The following is a 12970-nucleotide window of genomic DNA, read 5'->3' as shown; positions in this document are numbered from 1 at the left end:
CAAACTTAAGTACCACCCCTTAGTTGCACTTCTCCAGTTTATGGACCGTATAGGGTTTCACCCATGTCCCTAATTGGACATTCCCCTCGTCTCTCTGCCAGTCTGGGGAAAGGATTGGCCTTAAGCCACATGAACACCATATATATAAACCCATCTTAGATTCTTCATTGGCTGATATGAATATGAATCATTAACACTTTCCTAATGTTACAGCGTGGCTATATGCAAGAGTCTAGGCGTCTTCGACAATGTCTGTGCGTGCGTGCGTGCGTGCGTGCGTCTGTCTGTCTGTCTGTCTGTCTGTCCAGAGCAAATCTCGCAAAGTGCTGGACTGATCAGTGCCAAACTTTGTATGCAAGGTAGCAGTAGGCTGCAGAAGTACCTTCACTAAAACTTTTCACATAATGCGTTATAATGCGAAACATCACTTCCATTTTTTATCATAATAGAAGTCAATGGGGATGTGATGGCGCTGAATCCTTGCCCAAATTTGGAGTCATATGTCATAGATCCGAGATCACATTGGATCCAAATCAGAGCCACGATTCTACGCTATGTGGATCCCGACATCCAACATACCGTATCGGCTATAATGTAACATCCTGGGGTGATGTGGGCCAGAAAAGGGCGTGCACATGGCCGCATCATGCACGCGCAATTGATAGTTAATCGGTGCATCTACAGTAGCAGCTTCCCCCTGCCTCGTTCGGTTCTGAGATTGCCATCCATGACAGTGCTTCTGCATATTAAAATAACGCTGTCGAACGTGAACAATAGAGACAGAGTCACAATAGGCTCCTTACACAGACTCTCTTTCGACTGTGCTAATAGCAGATTGGGGTTGAAGTCGATGCAGCCTTTCTGCTCTATTAGTTTTAAGCACTGCACTGTGTTTTTCCAATGAGGATTCTGTCAAGCGTTCTCTCAGCATGTATACGCCGTCATTTTAGCCTTGGATCCGAGTTCCAAGTAACCAGTGGTGGAAAAAGTACTCAAATGTTTTACTTAAGTAAAAGTATCAATACTGCAATGTAGAAGTACTCCGTTACAAGTAATAGTATGGAATAAAAAAATTACTTGAGTAAAAGTACAAAAGTTTTGGCATCAAAATGTACTCAAAGTACCAAAAGTTAAAGTACAAAAATATTTGAAAATAGCAGATCTACAAGCTCACACCGAGATAGGCTATTTTCAAATAGCCTCGGTATAAAATAGGGCTGAAGTGGTAAATGCATGTTTCATAATATCATATAATTTATATCTGAAAAGTAACTAGTAACTAAAGTTTTCAAATAATTGTAGTGGAGTAAAAGTATAATATTTGCCTCTGAAATGTAGTGGAGTAGAAGTAAAAGTATTGGAAATTGGAAATACTCCAGTAAAGTAAAAGTACCTCAAAATTGTACTTAAGTACAGTACTTGAGTAAATGTACTTAGTTACTTTACACCACTGCAAGTAACACATGCGCCCACAACACATGCGCTGTGTACTGTAAGTGTACTTTATCGTGCGACGGTGTCAACACATTATGAGCTTGTAGATCTGCGATTTTCGGCGCTCCACACCATCGTATGACAAGGTATGCAAAGTGACGTGTTACATTAGCCGATATGGTGAATTCCCCCAGGGCTATGGTAATGGTCTGAACAGCTCTATATAAAAGCATATCACTGTGTGCTTTTTAAATACGTTAAACCTTATCTCTACCTACCATATGATGTGAGTTGACTCACTTTCCTCCCTAAAGATCAGTGTGACCCCTATGACAAAAGAGTAATAATGCAGCAGGGATTTGGACCATATGAGGCTCGTTTGCAGCTGACAGAACATAACACCCATGGAACGGAAATGATAAGAAAAAGTGGACATTTCGCACATTTTGGTCATCAGAGGTCATTTAGAAAAATGTGAGTCTTCCTGATACATGGATTTTAGGTGTTTATAAAGACGTGCAGATTATTATTTTTTGCTTACTGCCAGAAGGCTACCTTGTCAAAAGGAGCACATTTTGCACTCGTTTCAAATTTAGTTTGTACTCGTTTCAAATGACTCGTTGTGACACATGATAGTTTTAAGTGCTGTTTGAGACACTTTTCTACATTTGGGTTCATGTTTACACACTAAAAGGTCCTTACACACCAAATACATTTACTTAAGTACTGTACTTATGTACAATTTTGAGGTATTTGTATTTCCAATTTCCAATACTTTTACTTCTACCCGACTACATCTCGGATCCAAATATTTTACTTTTACTCCTCTACATTTATTTGAAAACTTTAGTTACTAGTTACTTTGTAGATTTGGATTATTATTACAAAACCACTTTAGGCCTATATACATTTTGAAAATAGCCGCGCTTGTAGATCTGCTATTTTCAAAAGATTGTAATACATTTCATACATTTGAAAACTTGTGAAATGGGACATTCTGCATAATGAGTACTTTCTACTTTTGGTACTTTAAGTGCATTTTGATACCAATACTTTTGTACTTTTACTCAAGTAAATTTAGAATTCCGAACTTTTACTTTTAACTATTTCTACATTGCAGTATTGACTTTTTCCACCACTGCTAAGTAGTACAGTAGTATTTTGAAATCGATTCTTTGACATACAAGGGAGCCAGTGTAAAGATTTAAGCACTGTTGTTGCGATAATGCTCCACTTTCTCTCAGGCAGCAGCGTTCTGAATCAACTGCAGTCTTCTGATCGATTTTGTTTTAGGGAGACCTGCAAAGACACCGTTACAGTAGTCAAGTTGATTGTAGCGACGAAGCTCGCTGCACTCCAATGTTATTGTAGGGGTCCCTTTAAGAGTATAGAACCCAGCATGCATCGCGTGTTGAAAGATTGTCCTGGAAAAAGACAGGCCGTTTACAAGTGTGTGTTATTTTGTCAGCCACCAGTGCGGGTGCTGCATGTTATAAAAAGAGCCAGCGAGTAGATTTTTCTTTTGCGAGTAATATCCTAAGTAAGCCAGATTCACTTTATTGTCACTTAGATGCACTGTTTAGATACATACCGTACAGTATGTGAAAGACTTACGCTCGGAAGCTCCAATACAATAAAAAAAATGATAATAAAAACGTGATAAAACGGCCTAAAACGCTCAATAAACAATAAACACAGGGCAAGAATATCAGTCAAAGAAAGTGCATGGTGCAGAGTTCAGAGAGTTATTGCACTTTTCACTGTTATTTAACAGTCTGATGGCCTGTGGGAAAAAAAGCTGTTCATCAGCCTGCTAGTGAGCGCTGAGAGGATCTTGTATTCCTTCAACCCTTTGTACTTTAGAGTGGAGAAAGTCTTGTTCTGTTCTGTTAAAAGGAAGAATAAAGCCCTTAATACTGCTGGAGAGAGGTTGTCTTTGTTTCCTTTAACCTTGCCGTTCGCCACAATACAGGTACTGTACATACGTTGTAAAACATCTACAGTTCATCTACTGTATGCTTCAGTGGTTCCCAAAATCCCCAAATAATTGTGGGAGGTTCCCAGATGATTAGCTTAATGTGCAACATTGTTTTCTCACTCAACAGTAAACAAACCAACATACAGAATAAGAGCATACATGGTATCTGCGCATTTCTAAAGTGACATTTTAATGACTTTTAAGACCTTTTTAATACCAAATTGGTTACTCTAAGCTGCTCAGTAGACTCACTAAGCTACTGCAGAACAAGCCACCTCAACAAAGGAACTATAGCGGGGATCAACATGAAACAAGTGCCAAGCCATCACAATGGGCAGTACTTAGCCTGGTTCCAGACGAATCTGCCATTGCAACAAAACAAAAATATTGCCCTCGGCAGATTAGGTCTGGCCCCTCTCAATAGAGATTGTATTTCTCTCCCTACGAACTTGTGAGGGACCAATCAGGGCCCAGTATGCAAATATGGGGGCGGGTTTATAACCAGAGGCATTTTTTTTTATTTGCCCCTCGGAAATGCAGGTTTCAGACTAATATCTACGCAGTGATATTATAGTCTGCATGGCCATGCCAGGCTACTGTAGGCAGTACTGTCCTCAGTCGCTCCCCCTATGCAGCTTGTTAAACTTGCATAACTTTTGTGTGCATGGACCACTACACGGAGAGTGTGTTTCACACTGGGGACAACGTTTCCCATGGAGGGCCATATCCAGTGGTGGAGTACTCAAATTCTTTACTTAAGTAAAAGTATCAATACTGCAATATAGAAATACTCTGTTACAAGTAAAAGTCCAAAATTCAAAATTTACTTGAATAAAAGTACAGAAGTATTGGCATTAAAATGTACTTAAAGTACCAAAAGTAAAAGTACTAAAATGTTTGAAAATAGCAGATCTACAAGCTCACAACGCGTCGCATCGCGACGCGTTGTGAGCTTGTACATCGGCTATTTTCAAATAGCCTAGGTATAAAATAGGACTAAAGTGGTTAATGTGTGTTTTATAACATCATCATTTATATATGAAAAGTAACTATTAACTAAAGTCTTCAAACAATTGTAGTGGAGTAAAAGTACAATATTTGCCTCTGAGATGTAGTGGAGTAGAAGTAAAAGTATAGACAATTGGAAATACTCCAGTAAAGTAAAAGTACCTCAACATTGTACTTAAGTACAGTACTTGAGTAAATATACTTAGTTACTTTCCACCACTGGCCATATCATATTTTATATGTCCAGTTGGTGTGATATTTCACAGGGCATGTCAGTGTTGGGTGGGTTAGCTTCAAAAGGCAGAATCGGCCATGCTTGCGTGTGGGGTTACTGATGAAGAACACCGTCAGAGAGATTGGATTGTAATAAATATCTGAAGCTACAAGACGGAACAGTCAGCAGCCAACATATGACCCTGATGCGAGCTATCTCGGACCACCTTTCATATCCAATTGTTTAAAGCCTGATTTATACTTGGTCGCACATCCTGTCGAACACTGAAAATAGCAGATCTACAAGCTATTTGTGAGATTGTAGATCTGCTCGTGCGCAACTATGTATACATCGGGCGTAATATCACCATCTAAAGTTGTCTGAGAAAAGGATCATCAGTCACAAAGCTGTGAACCGATGAAAGAGATCCATCATACCAGTAGCAGATTTAGCCATATGTTTTAACACAATTTCAGGAGTCACTGCATCTGAAATTTCACATGTTTGTAATGTAAATTATACTGGTTATGTCTTATTGCTTGGGCTGTTTAGCACTTTAAGATACTGTACTGTATATACAGTAGAGTTTACCAACAAGTGCTAGATCATATTCTTTTGTAACCAAGCTGCTAGAACACGAGTACTGACTAAATATAATAATTATAGGTGTAGATGTAAGACTTAACAGTTAAGTTGGGATGAATACACATTCCCATTCAAAAACAGGGAAAGCATCAGTGTAATTTTTGGCTATCGTTGGCTGTTCAAAAATAGCAGATATACAAGCTCACATTTGTGCCGCGCTGTGAGTGTGTGCATCTGCTATTTTTGAACAGCCAAAGCAAAAACTCTTGAAAGTGTGAGACTGAAAACTGCTGATTTAGAAGCCATTTGTAGAATCGGCCTCGGGTCTTCATGGGTTAAAGGGTTCAAATATACCTACAGTATACATTTAACTGGTAAGTGGTAACTTTCCTCCAGTAGGCACCTAGCTGTCACAATGTGGAAGAGTTTCAAACTTTCCCTAAAATGGTTCATATGCTTTGTTGAAAGTAGTTGCACAGTCAGCCGGAAACTTCTTCTTCTTTTTTTTTTCCTATCTTCTTTTTTTTTCACATGTAATGTGTCAAGTGTCTGGTGAAGAAAAATATATACTAGTGCTGGGAATAATATTCTTGGAATTGGGAAAGTACCCAAAAAAAATGCAGTTAAATTGCTCTCAATGTTACTGTTGCTTCCACAGATAGCATGAATGCTTTGCTTTTAAAAAAGATCACATACAAGAGCAAGTAGAAATTACATTAATTAAACTCCAAGAGAGAGTAATATTTTTTACAGTGTCAAAAGAAGACTGATTAATATTTTGTTGTACGCCGGTGTCGCGTGCCACAAATAGGCGATCTACAAGCTCACTTGCGACGTGTTGTGAGCTTGCAGATGTTCACACGAGCAGTGGTGGAAAAAGTACTCAAATGTAAAAAAAAGTTAAAGTATCAATACTGCTATGTAGAAGTACTCCGTTACAAGTAAAAGTTCGGAATTCAGAATTTACTTGAATAAAAGTACAAAAGTATTGGTTTCAAAATGTACTTAAAGTACCAAAAGTAAAAGTACAAAAATATTTGAAAATAGCAGATCTACAAGCTCACAACGCGTCGCGAATGCGACGCGTTGTGAGCTTGTAGATCTGCTATTTTCAAATAGCCTATGTATAAAATAGCTAAAATGGTTAATGTATGTTTTATAATGTAATCATTTATATCTCCAAGGTAACTAGTAACTAAAGTTTTCAAATAATTGTAGTGGAGTAAAAGTACAATATTTGCCTCTGAGATGTAGTGGAGTAGAAGTAAAAGTATTGGAAATTGGAAATACTCAAGTAAAGTACAAATACCTCAAAATTGTACTTAAGTACAGTACTTAAAGGAGAATTTTGGACTAAAGTTTTCTTACCTTTTCTATGACGTTATGATATCTTAGGATGAATGGTACAGTAGAAAAATTTCATAACTCCACCCCTGAGCCGCCACAGCTTAAAAGGTGCGCGGATAGGCCTTAGGTTAGATCACATATTTTAATAGCTTTTTTTAATTATTTTTTTGGTGAGATCTGACGTTCATAGTGACAGAACACTATGCAACCAAAAAAAAAAAAAAAACAGAAGTCTCGCTATCTCGATCTCAATCTCGTCTAGCGAGACTTCTGTTTTTTTTTTTTTTTTTTTTTTTTTTGGGACAGTGTTCTGTCACTATGAACGTCAGATCTCACAAGAAAAAAAGAAAAAAAAAGCTATTAAAATATGTGATCTAACCTAAGGCCTATCCGCGCACCTTTTAAGCTGTGGCGGCTCAGGGGTGGAGTTATGAAATTTTTCTACTGTACCATTCATCCTAAGATATCATAACGTCATAGAAAAGGTAAGAAAACTTTAGTCCAAAATTCCCCTTTAAGTGAATGTACTTAGTTACTTTCCACGACTGCACACGAGTGACACCATCGTACGACAGAGTATGAATGATTAAATGAACACTGATGATTTGACCGTGAGGGACGATGTTTGGGAGCTCACTCTGCGCCTCGCTGATTTAGCAGAGCATTCAAAACGGGCGATCAATCATTGTAATGAAAGAAAAAGCAATATGGCAGTCAAATATTATGTCACACCTGTTTTGTTTTTGATTTTGTTTTTTCATATGGTTGGCTGGGGGGTCTAAAATGAGAGTTAAAAATCAAGAGATGGTCTTTACTTGAGAGACAAACCCAGAGCTAGGAAAAGCGATGGTCTTGTATAAAAGTTTGGTTTGAAACCTTGCTTAGGATCCGATTCAGCACTGAAAGACTGTCCGTGTACAAAACGCAGACACAAAACACACACATTATTCCACACACGCATACTGTACAACACTTCATACATCATTGGCTGTACATGTTTGTGACTTCTAGGCAGTGAGACTGTGTTGCATAATGGCATATTTCCATGCAAACTTCCCAGATATTTCGCATATCTCCGCATATTTCGCAACTTCCCGCATATTACACCACATGAAATTACATAACCCTGCATATTTCGCAACTTCACATATTTCCCACTTTTCGCATATTTCGCAATTTTCCGTATGATTCCCAACTTTTCAGATATTCCGCAACTTTTCACAACTTTCCACAAATTTCACTGCATAAAATCATATATTTCATTGCAAAATCAAGGAAAATTGCCCGCAAAAACAAGGATTTTAGCCCACATAATCAAGGATTTTTGCCAGCGGTTTTCTGGAGGGTCTAATTATACGTGTAGTTACACGTTATACAGAAACTAAAGTATTATTTGAACAACAAATAGCAAAAATGATGTAAAATTATATGAACATATAATGGCAGTAAATAATAATTTCTAAAACGCCATCATCAAGGCCAAGAAAATGGTAATGCACTCTCTTTATGAAGCTTGCCATTATTTCCCATTACACATCATTATGCACACATATATGACTGTTCTAATGGTACATCTGCATTTCCATAGTGCCCTTCTCCAAAGAGCTTTACACATTCACCCTTTCGCACACAGATGGCGGAGGAAAGCGTGCAAGGCACCATGAACCTGCTCATCGGGAAGCACTAATTTAAACTAACCAGTAGTTAAGAAGTTAGCAAGGACTTTATACAAGAAAACTTAGCGATGTATGTATGAGCAGCTGGTACAACCCAGTCCTGCCTGTTATAGCAGAGGTTCTCAAAGTGGGTGCAGCAGCACCCTAGGGTGTCGTGACGCAAGTCCAGGGGTGCCGTAACATACTTTGATAATATCTTTAGATTTAGAGAAACCTGATGTGCAACTGGAACCACAGTGACACACAGGACTCACATTTCATCCAAATTAAAATGATGTGTGAAGATAACATAATATGTTGTAATTTTCATGACATTTGGGTGACATTCATTAGCATGGCCCCTGAGCAAGGATGACACTGCAAATTCGTGAAGCGTTCCTCATTAAGAGAAAAAAAAAAGGTTAAACTTCCGGTTTTGTATTCTGCAGTTAGTGCTAAGTCAGGGTGCTCTGCACATCAAATGCTTAACCACAAGCGGGTGTGTGTGTGTGTGTGTGTGTGTGTGTGTGTGTGTGTGTGTGTGTGTGTGTGTGTGTGTGTGTGTGTGTGTGTGTGTGTGTGTGTGTGTGTGTGTGTGTGTTTGTGTACAGACGGATGTGGGTGTTTGTGGGTTTCTGTCTCGTTCTTCCTGGCTGCTACTGGGCTAACCAGCTACCAGACAGACAGACACAGAACATGTGATCATGTCTGTCTGTCTGTCTGTCTGTCACGTAACGTAAAGTGATATTTTGATCAGTAGATCAGCTAATCAAGGCAGCAGAGGAATATAACAGACACGTATACTATTTGTTGTCAACAGTTACTTTCCAAGCCTCTAATCCTTGTAAGATGTCTACAGATAGATACGTCATGTCAGACTTGATAAAGAAGGAGAGACAGAGAGACAGAGACGGAGGACAGAGAGGGGACACTGAGGACATCAGTGGACAGATGGATCAGATCGTAGTGGACAACATCATCTATGACAGTGTGGCCAACGTCGTCTATGAGAGAGTGGACGACATGGTCTCTGGACAACAGGAGGACATGAGAGACAACACAGCAGGAAGACACACTCAGGGTGAGTTGGCCAACAGTGTGAATCACTGTCAGAGTGATTTCTCTGTTTCAAAGTGGAAAAATGAGTTTATTGTACAAGAAAAAGACATTGTCTTCCCTGCAGCAGGAAAAGATGATTTCATTCAGATTTTCTTGCAGCATAAAACAAACAAGCGTATCCCTCTTTGTACCTTTAGCGTGTATTTTAGACGGTTTAAATCACTATCAGGTTGGGTGTAGCAGGGCTTTTAAACTCATGTCTTGGTCTTAGTCTCTGCACACCTATAGTTGTTCATTCCATTACAGGACAGAGCTCTAACAAGTGGAGAAACCCTCTCAGAGTGGTTTCTGTATGTCTGGGGATGTTGTGTCTTAGCCTGATGGCTGTCATCATCGGCCAGGCTGTACAACGTGAGTAGATCTAAAACTACCACATCACTCACTCAGGGAGTTTGTCACTGATATTTTCTTGCTCTGGCAACTAAAGACCACTGCAGCATTACCCTAAACCTTGATGTGATTAGTCTTTTTACACACATTTTTCATTAATATGGTTATGGATCTAATACACAGATTAGACCGTAACATATGCATGTAAAAGAGAATAGTAACATTGAGTTTTGTTCTTCACAAAGTTAATTTTACACACAGATGCTTCCCCTCATCATAAACAGTATAGCAGTAGTTTATCATCACTGTTTTGTCCTTTACAGGTAACCCAGCCAATGACTGGTTACTGAACAACCTGACTCTGGAGAAAAATCTGCTTCTGACCAAATATATCAACTTGACTCTGGAGAAAAACCTTTGGTTGGAGAACAACAACCACAACCTGACCATTGAGAGAGAGCAGCTACAAAGAGAAGTAAAGCAGCTTATTAAATGTGCAGGTGAGACTGAGAGAGATCATAAACATTTTGGAAGGAATTTAATTAGAGTTTGATTATTATTGATATTTTAATTATTGTCAGCCAGAGATGTAGTGGTAAACATAGATTAAGGCCACATCCACATGGAGTCATTTTCAAAAAGTTTACCGTACACACAGAATCGTCTCAAGAAATGTGTGTGTCCACACGAAACCGCTGAAAACACCACAAACTGAAAACGCTGTAGTATATATGGTCGGCCTGTGGGTGGTGCTGTGGTGGAAAGTAACTAAGTACATTTGCTCAAGTACTGTACTTAAGTACAATTTTGAGGTATTTTTTTACTTTCCAGGAGTATTTCCAATTTTCAATACTTTTACTTCTACTCCACTACATCTCAGAGGAAAATATTGTACTTTTACTCCACTACAATTATTTGAACGCTTTAGTTACTAGTTACTTTGCAGATATAAATCATTACATTATAAAACATACATTATTTGCCCTATTTTACATAGTCTATTTGAAAATAGCCGATCTACAAGCTCACAACGCTTATCGCAACGCATTGTGAGCCTGTAGATCAGCTATTTTCAAACATTTCAGTACTTTAAGTATATTTTGATGCCAATACTTTTGTACTTTTACTTTGATTGAACTCAAGTAACATTTTGAGCACAGGCCTTTTACTTGTAACAGAGTATTTTTATATTGTGGTATTGCTACTTTTACTTAAGTAAAATATCCGAGTACTTCTTCCACCCAAATGAATAATGCTCACTGGACGGCCTTGCACGCCGTGCCGGAACCTATTTGACCAGGAGCACACGCAGGCACACGCATAGATTTAAAACTACTTTAAATTCACACCTCAACAAAGTTTTCAAAGGCTCCCGACTCACACCTAGCGAATTAACATAGGAATAAGCCTAGATGCATATCAATTGTCCATTGTGTGACTTGCAGTGTAGGTGTTAAGCGACGTGCGTGTCACGTCATTGAAATAGAGTGCAAGAACATACCAAATGAGCATTGCATGCCTGCCCACTGGTCAACTATAGTCGAGATGCTGCGCATCAGCTAGGTTGCGAACGTCGTCACTACCGCCCTGGCTGAATTCAACCGGGTATTTGTACTTTCTCTATTTACAACCCATACATCTACAGTACATATAAACGTTCAGATTTCAAATATAAAGTGCTTAACTCATGGCCATGGATGTTACAATTCACTTCGAGTGGGTGTAAGTACCCGTATCTTCCGTATTGTTCAATAAAAAATAAATAAAAATAAATAAATAAATAAAGAGCATTTTAATCCGATCGGCGGCCAATTTCTCATAGTTATAATGTATCAGCGTGCAATACTACTCCCAACCGATAGGGTCGCGTAAATGATTATTGATTGATTGATTGATTGATTGATTGATGTACTTTATTTAGTAAGACATGAGAACATCAGTACATGGAAGTACAAATTCACAATACAAGGTCTACTAAACTGGGAGACTCATTAAGCACTGAGCTTGTTTAAGATGAGATCCCCATGCACACAAATCATGATGACATATAAGAGACAGACAGATATACACACTACTATACAGAATGTCATACAATCAGCTTACAGGTTACTGGTATGAAGAGTGAAAAAGAGAAGAAAAATAAATCGGGGGGGGGGGGGGGGGTAGGGGGGTAGGTTAAGACTTAGACAGGGGCCATTTTCGAATTGCAGCCTCCTGCAGGTGTAGGGTTTTACACTCCTTTACTCCTTTTGGTAGGGCATTCCACATTTTTGATGAATAGCATGAGAACGAGTTCATTCCCTTTGTTGAGCCAAATCTGGGTTGAACATGTTTTGTGGAGCTGCCTCTGGTGTTATGATCATGGACTTCATTAACATTTTGGAAGTATTTAGACAAATACAGGGGGATCCCAATGTTGTGGTGTATCTTGAAGACCAGGCCCATAGCAAGTTGCTGTACTCTGTCCTCAACCCTAAGCCATCCAATCCTAGCAAAATGAGCAGGGGTTAGATGGGTTTTGTGATTGAGGCCAAGAAGTAGAAAAAGCGTGTTCTTTGGTTAACCTTTTTGATCACTCTTTCTGCGTTTTTGTTACCGGAGAGGTTTGCCTCCAAGATGGAACCCAGGTAGGTAATTTCCTCCTCCCGGCGCATGCAGGGGGGGGGGGGTGCTCGGCGCATGCGGGTTAAGCGAGAGGTGGAGCTATAGCGTCATCGGTTCAGGAAAGATGCGTATTTGGTTGTACACACGGAGACGCAAGGGTGGCGTTTTCAGATTTATTCACTCTGGGACCCGGTTTCAAAAATGTGCGTTTACGGGCACTCAAAACGCCGGCTCTGTGTGGACGAAACGTGTAAACGATTAAAAACGTATGCGGTTTCACCTAAAATCGTCTCCGTGTGGATGTGGCCTAAAACATTATCATTGTTGGTGTATCACCATCACCATATTTTGGTTAGTAGTAAAACCTCATCATTATGCTAACATTAATCAGATAATTTATGACTCAGGTTTAGTATTTCACTAGTACTACTATCACTATTACAATTGCAGTACGTATTAGAATGATTATAAGTGCATTGAATCAATAAAACTTGTGTTTAATGTTTAGTCAAGTCGTGTCCCAGTGAATGGAAGAAGTTTGGATGCAGCTGTTATTACAGATCTGCTGAAGCGAAGACCTGGAATGAAAGTAGAGATCAATGTCTGAATGCAGGAGCTGATCTGGTGGTCATTAACAGTGAAGAAGAACAGGTTAGTGTATCTGTGTGTGTGTGTGTGTGTGTGTGTGTGTGTGTG

General features: G+C 39.1%; 1 protein-coding gene across 1 annotated transcript in view; it reads left to right on the top strand.

The window, feature by feature from the left end:
• Window positions 1–9018: 9018 nt before the first annotated feature.
• LOC308100635 (uncharacterized protein) overlaps window positions 9019–12970 on the top strand; it is a gene marked incomplete at its 3' end in the record, with an annotated part of 59163 nt that continues 55211 nt past the window's right edge. The window contains exon 1 of the mRNA XM_080449700.1: window positions 9019–9302. Within this exon, the coding sequence (XP_080305826.1) occupies window positions 9071–9302 (232 nt within the window). The 5' untranslated portion in view covers window positions 9019–9070. The remainder of the gene's footprint in view (window positions 9303–12970) is intronic.

Source organism: Gymnoscopelus braueri (genome assembly GCF_963280865.1).
Source record: "Gymnoscopelus braueri genome assembly, chromosome: 14".
NCBI classification, from domain to species: Eukaryota; Metazoa; Chordata; class Actinopteri; order Myctophiformes; family Myctophidae; genus Gymnoscopelus; species Gymnoscopelus braueri.
Note: the sequence above shows the minus strand (reverse complement) of the source record. Positions and strands in the feature narration are given on the sequence as shown.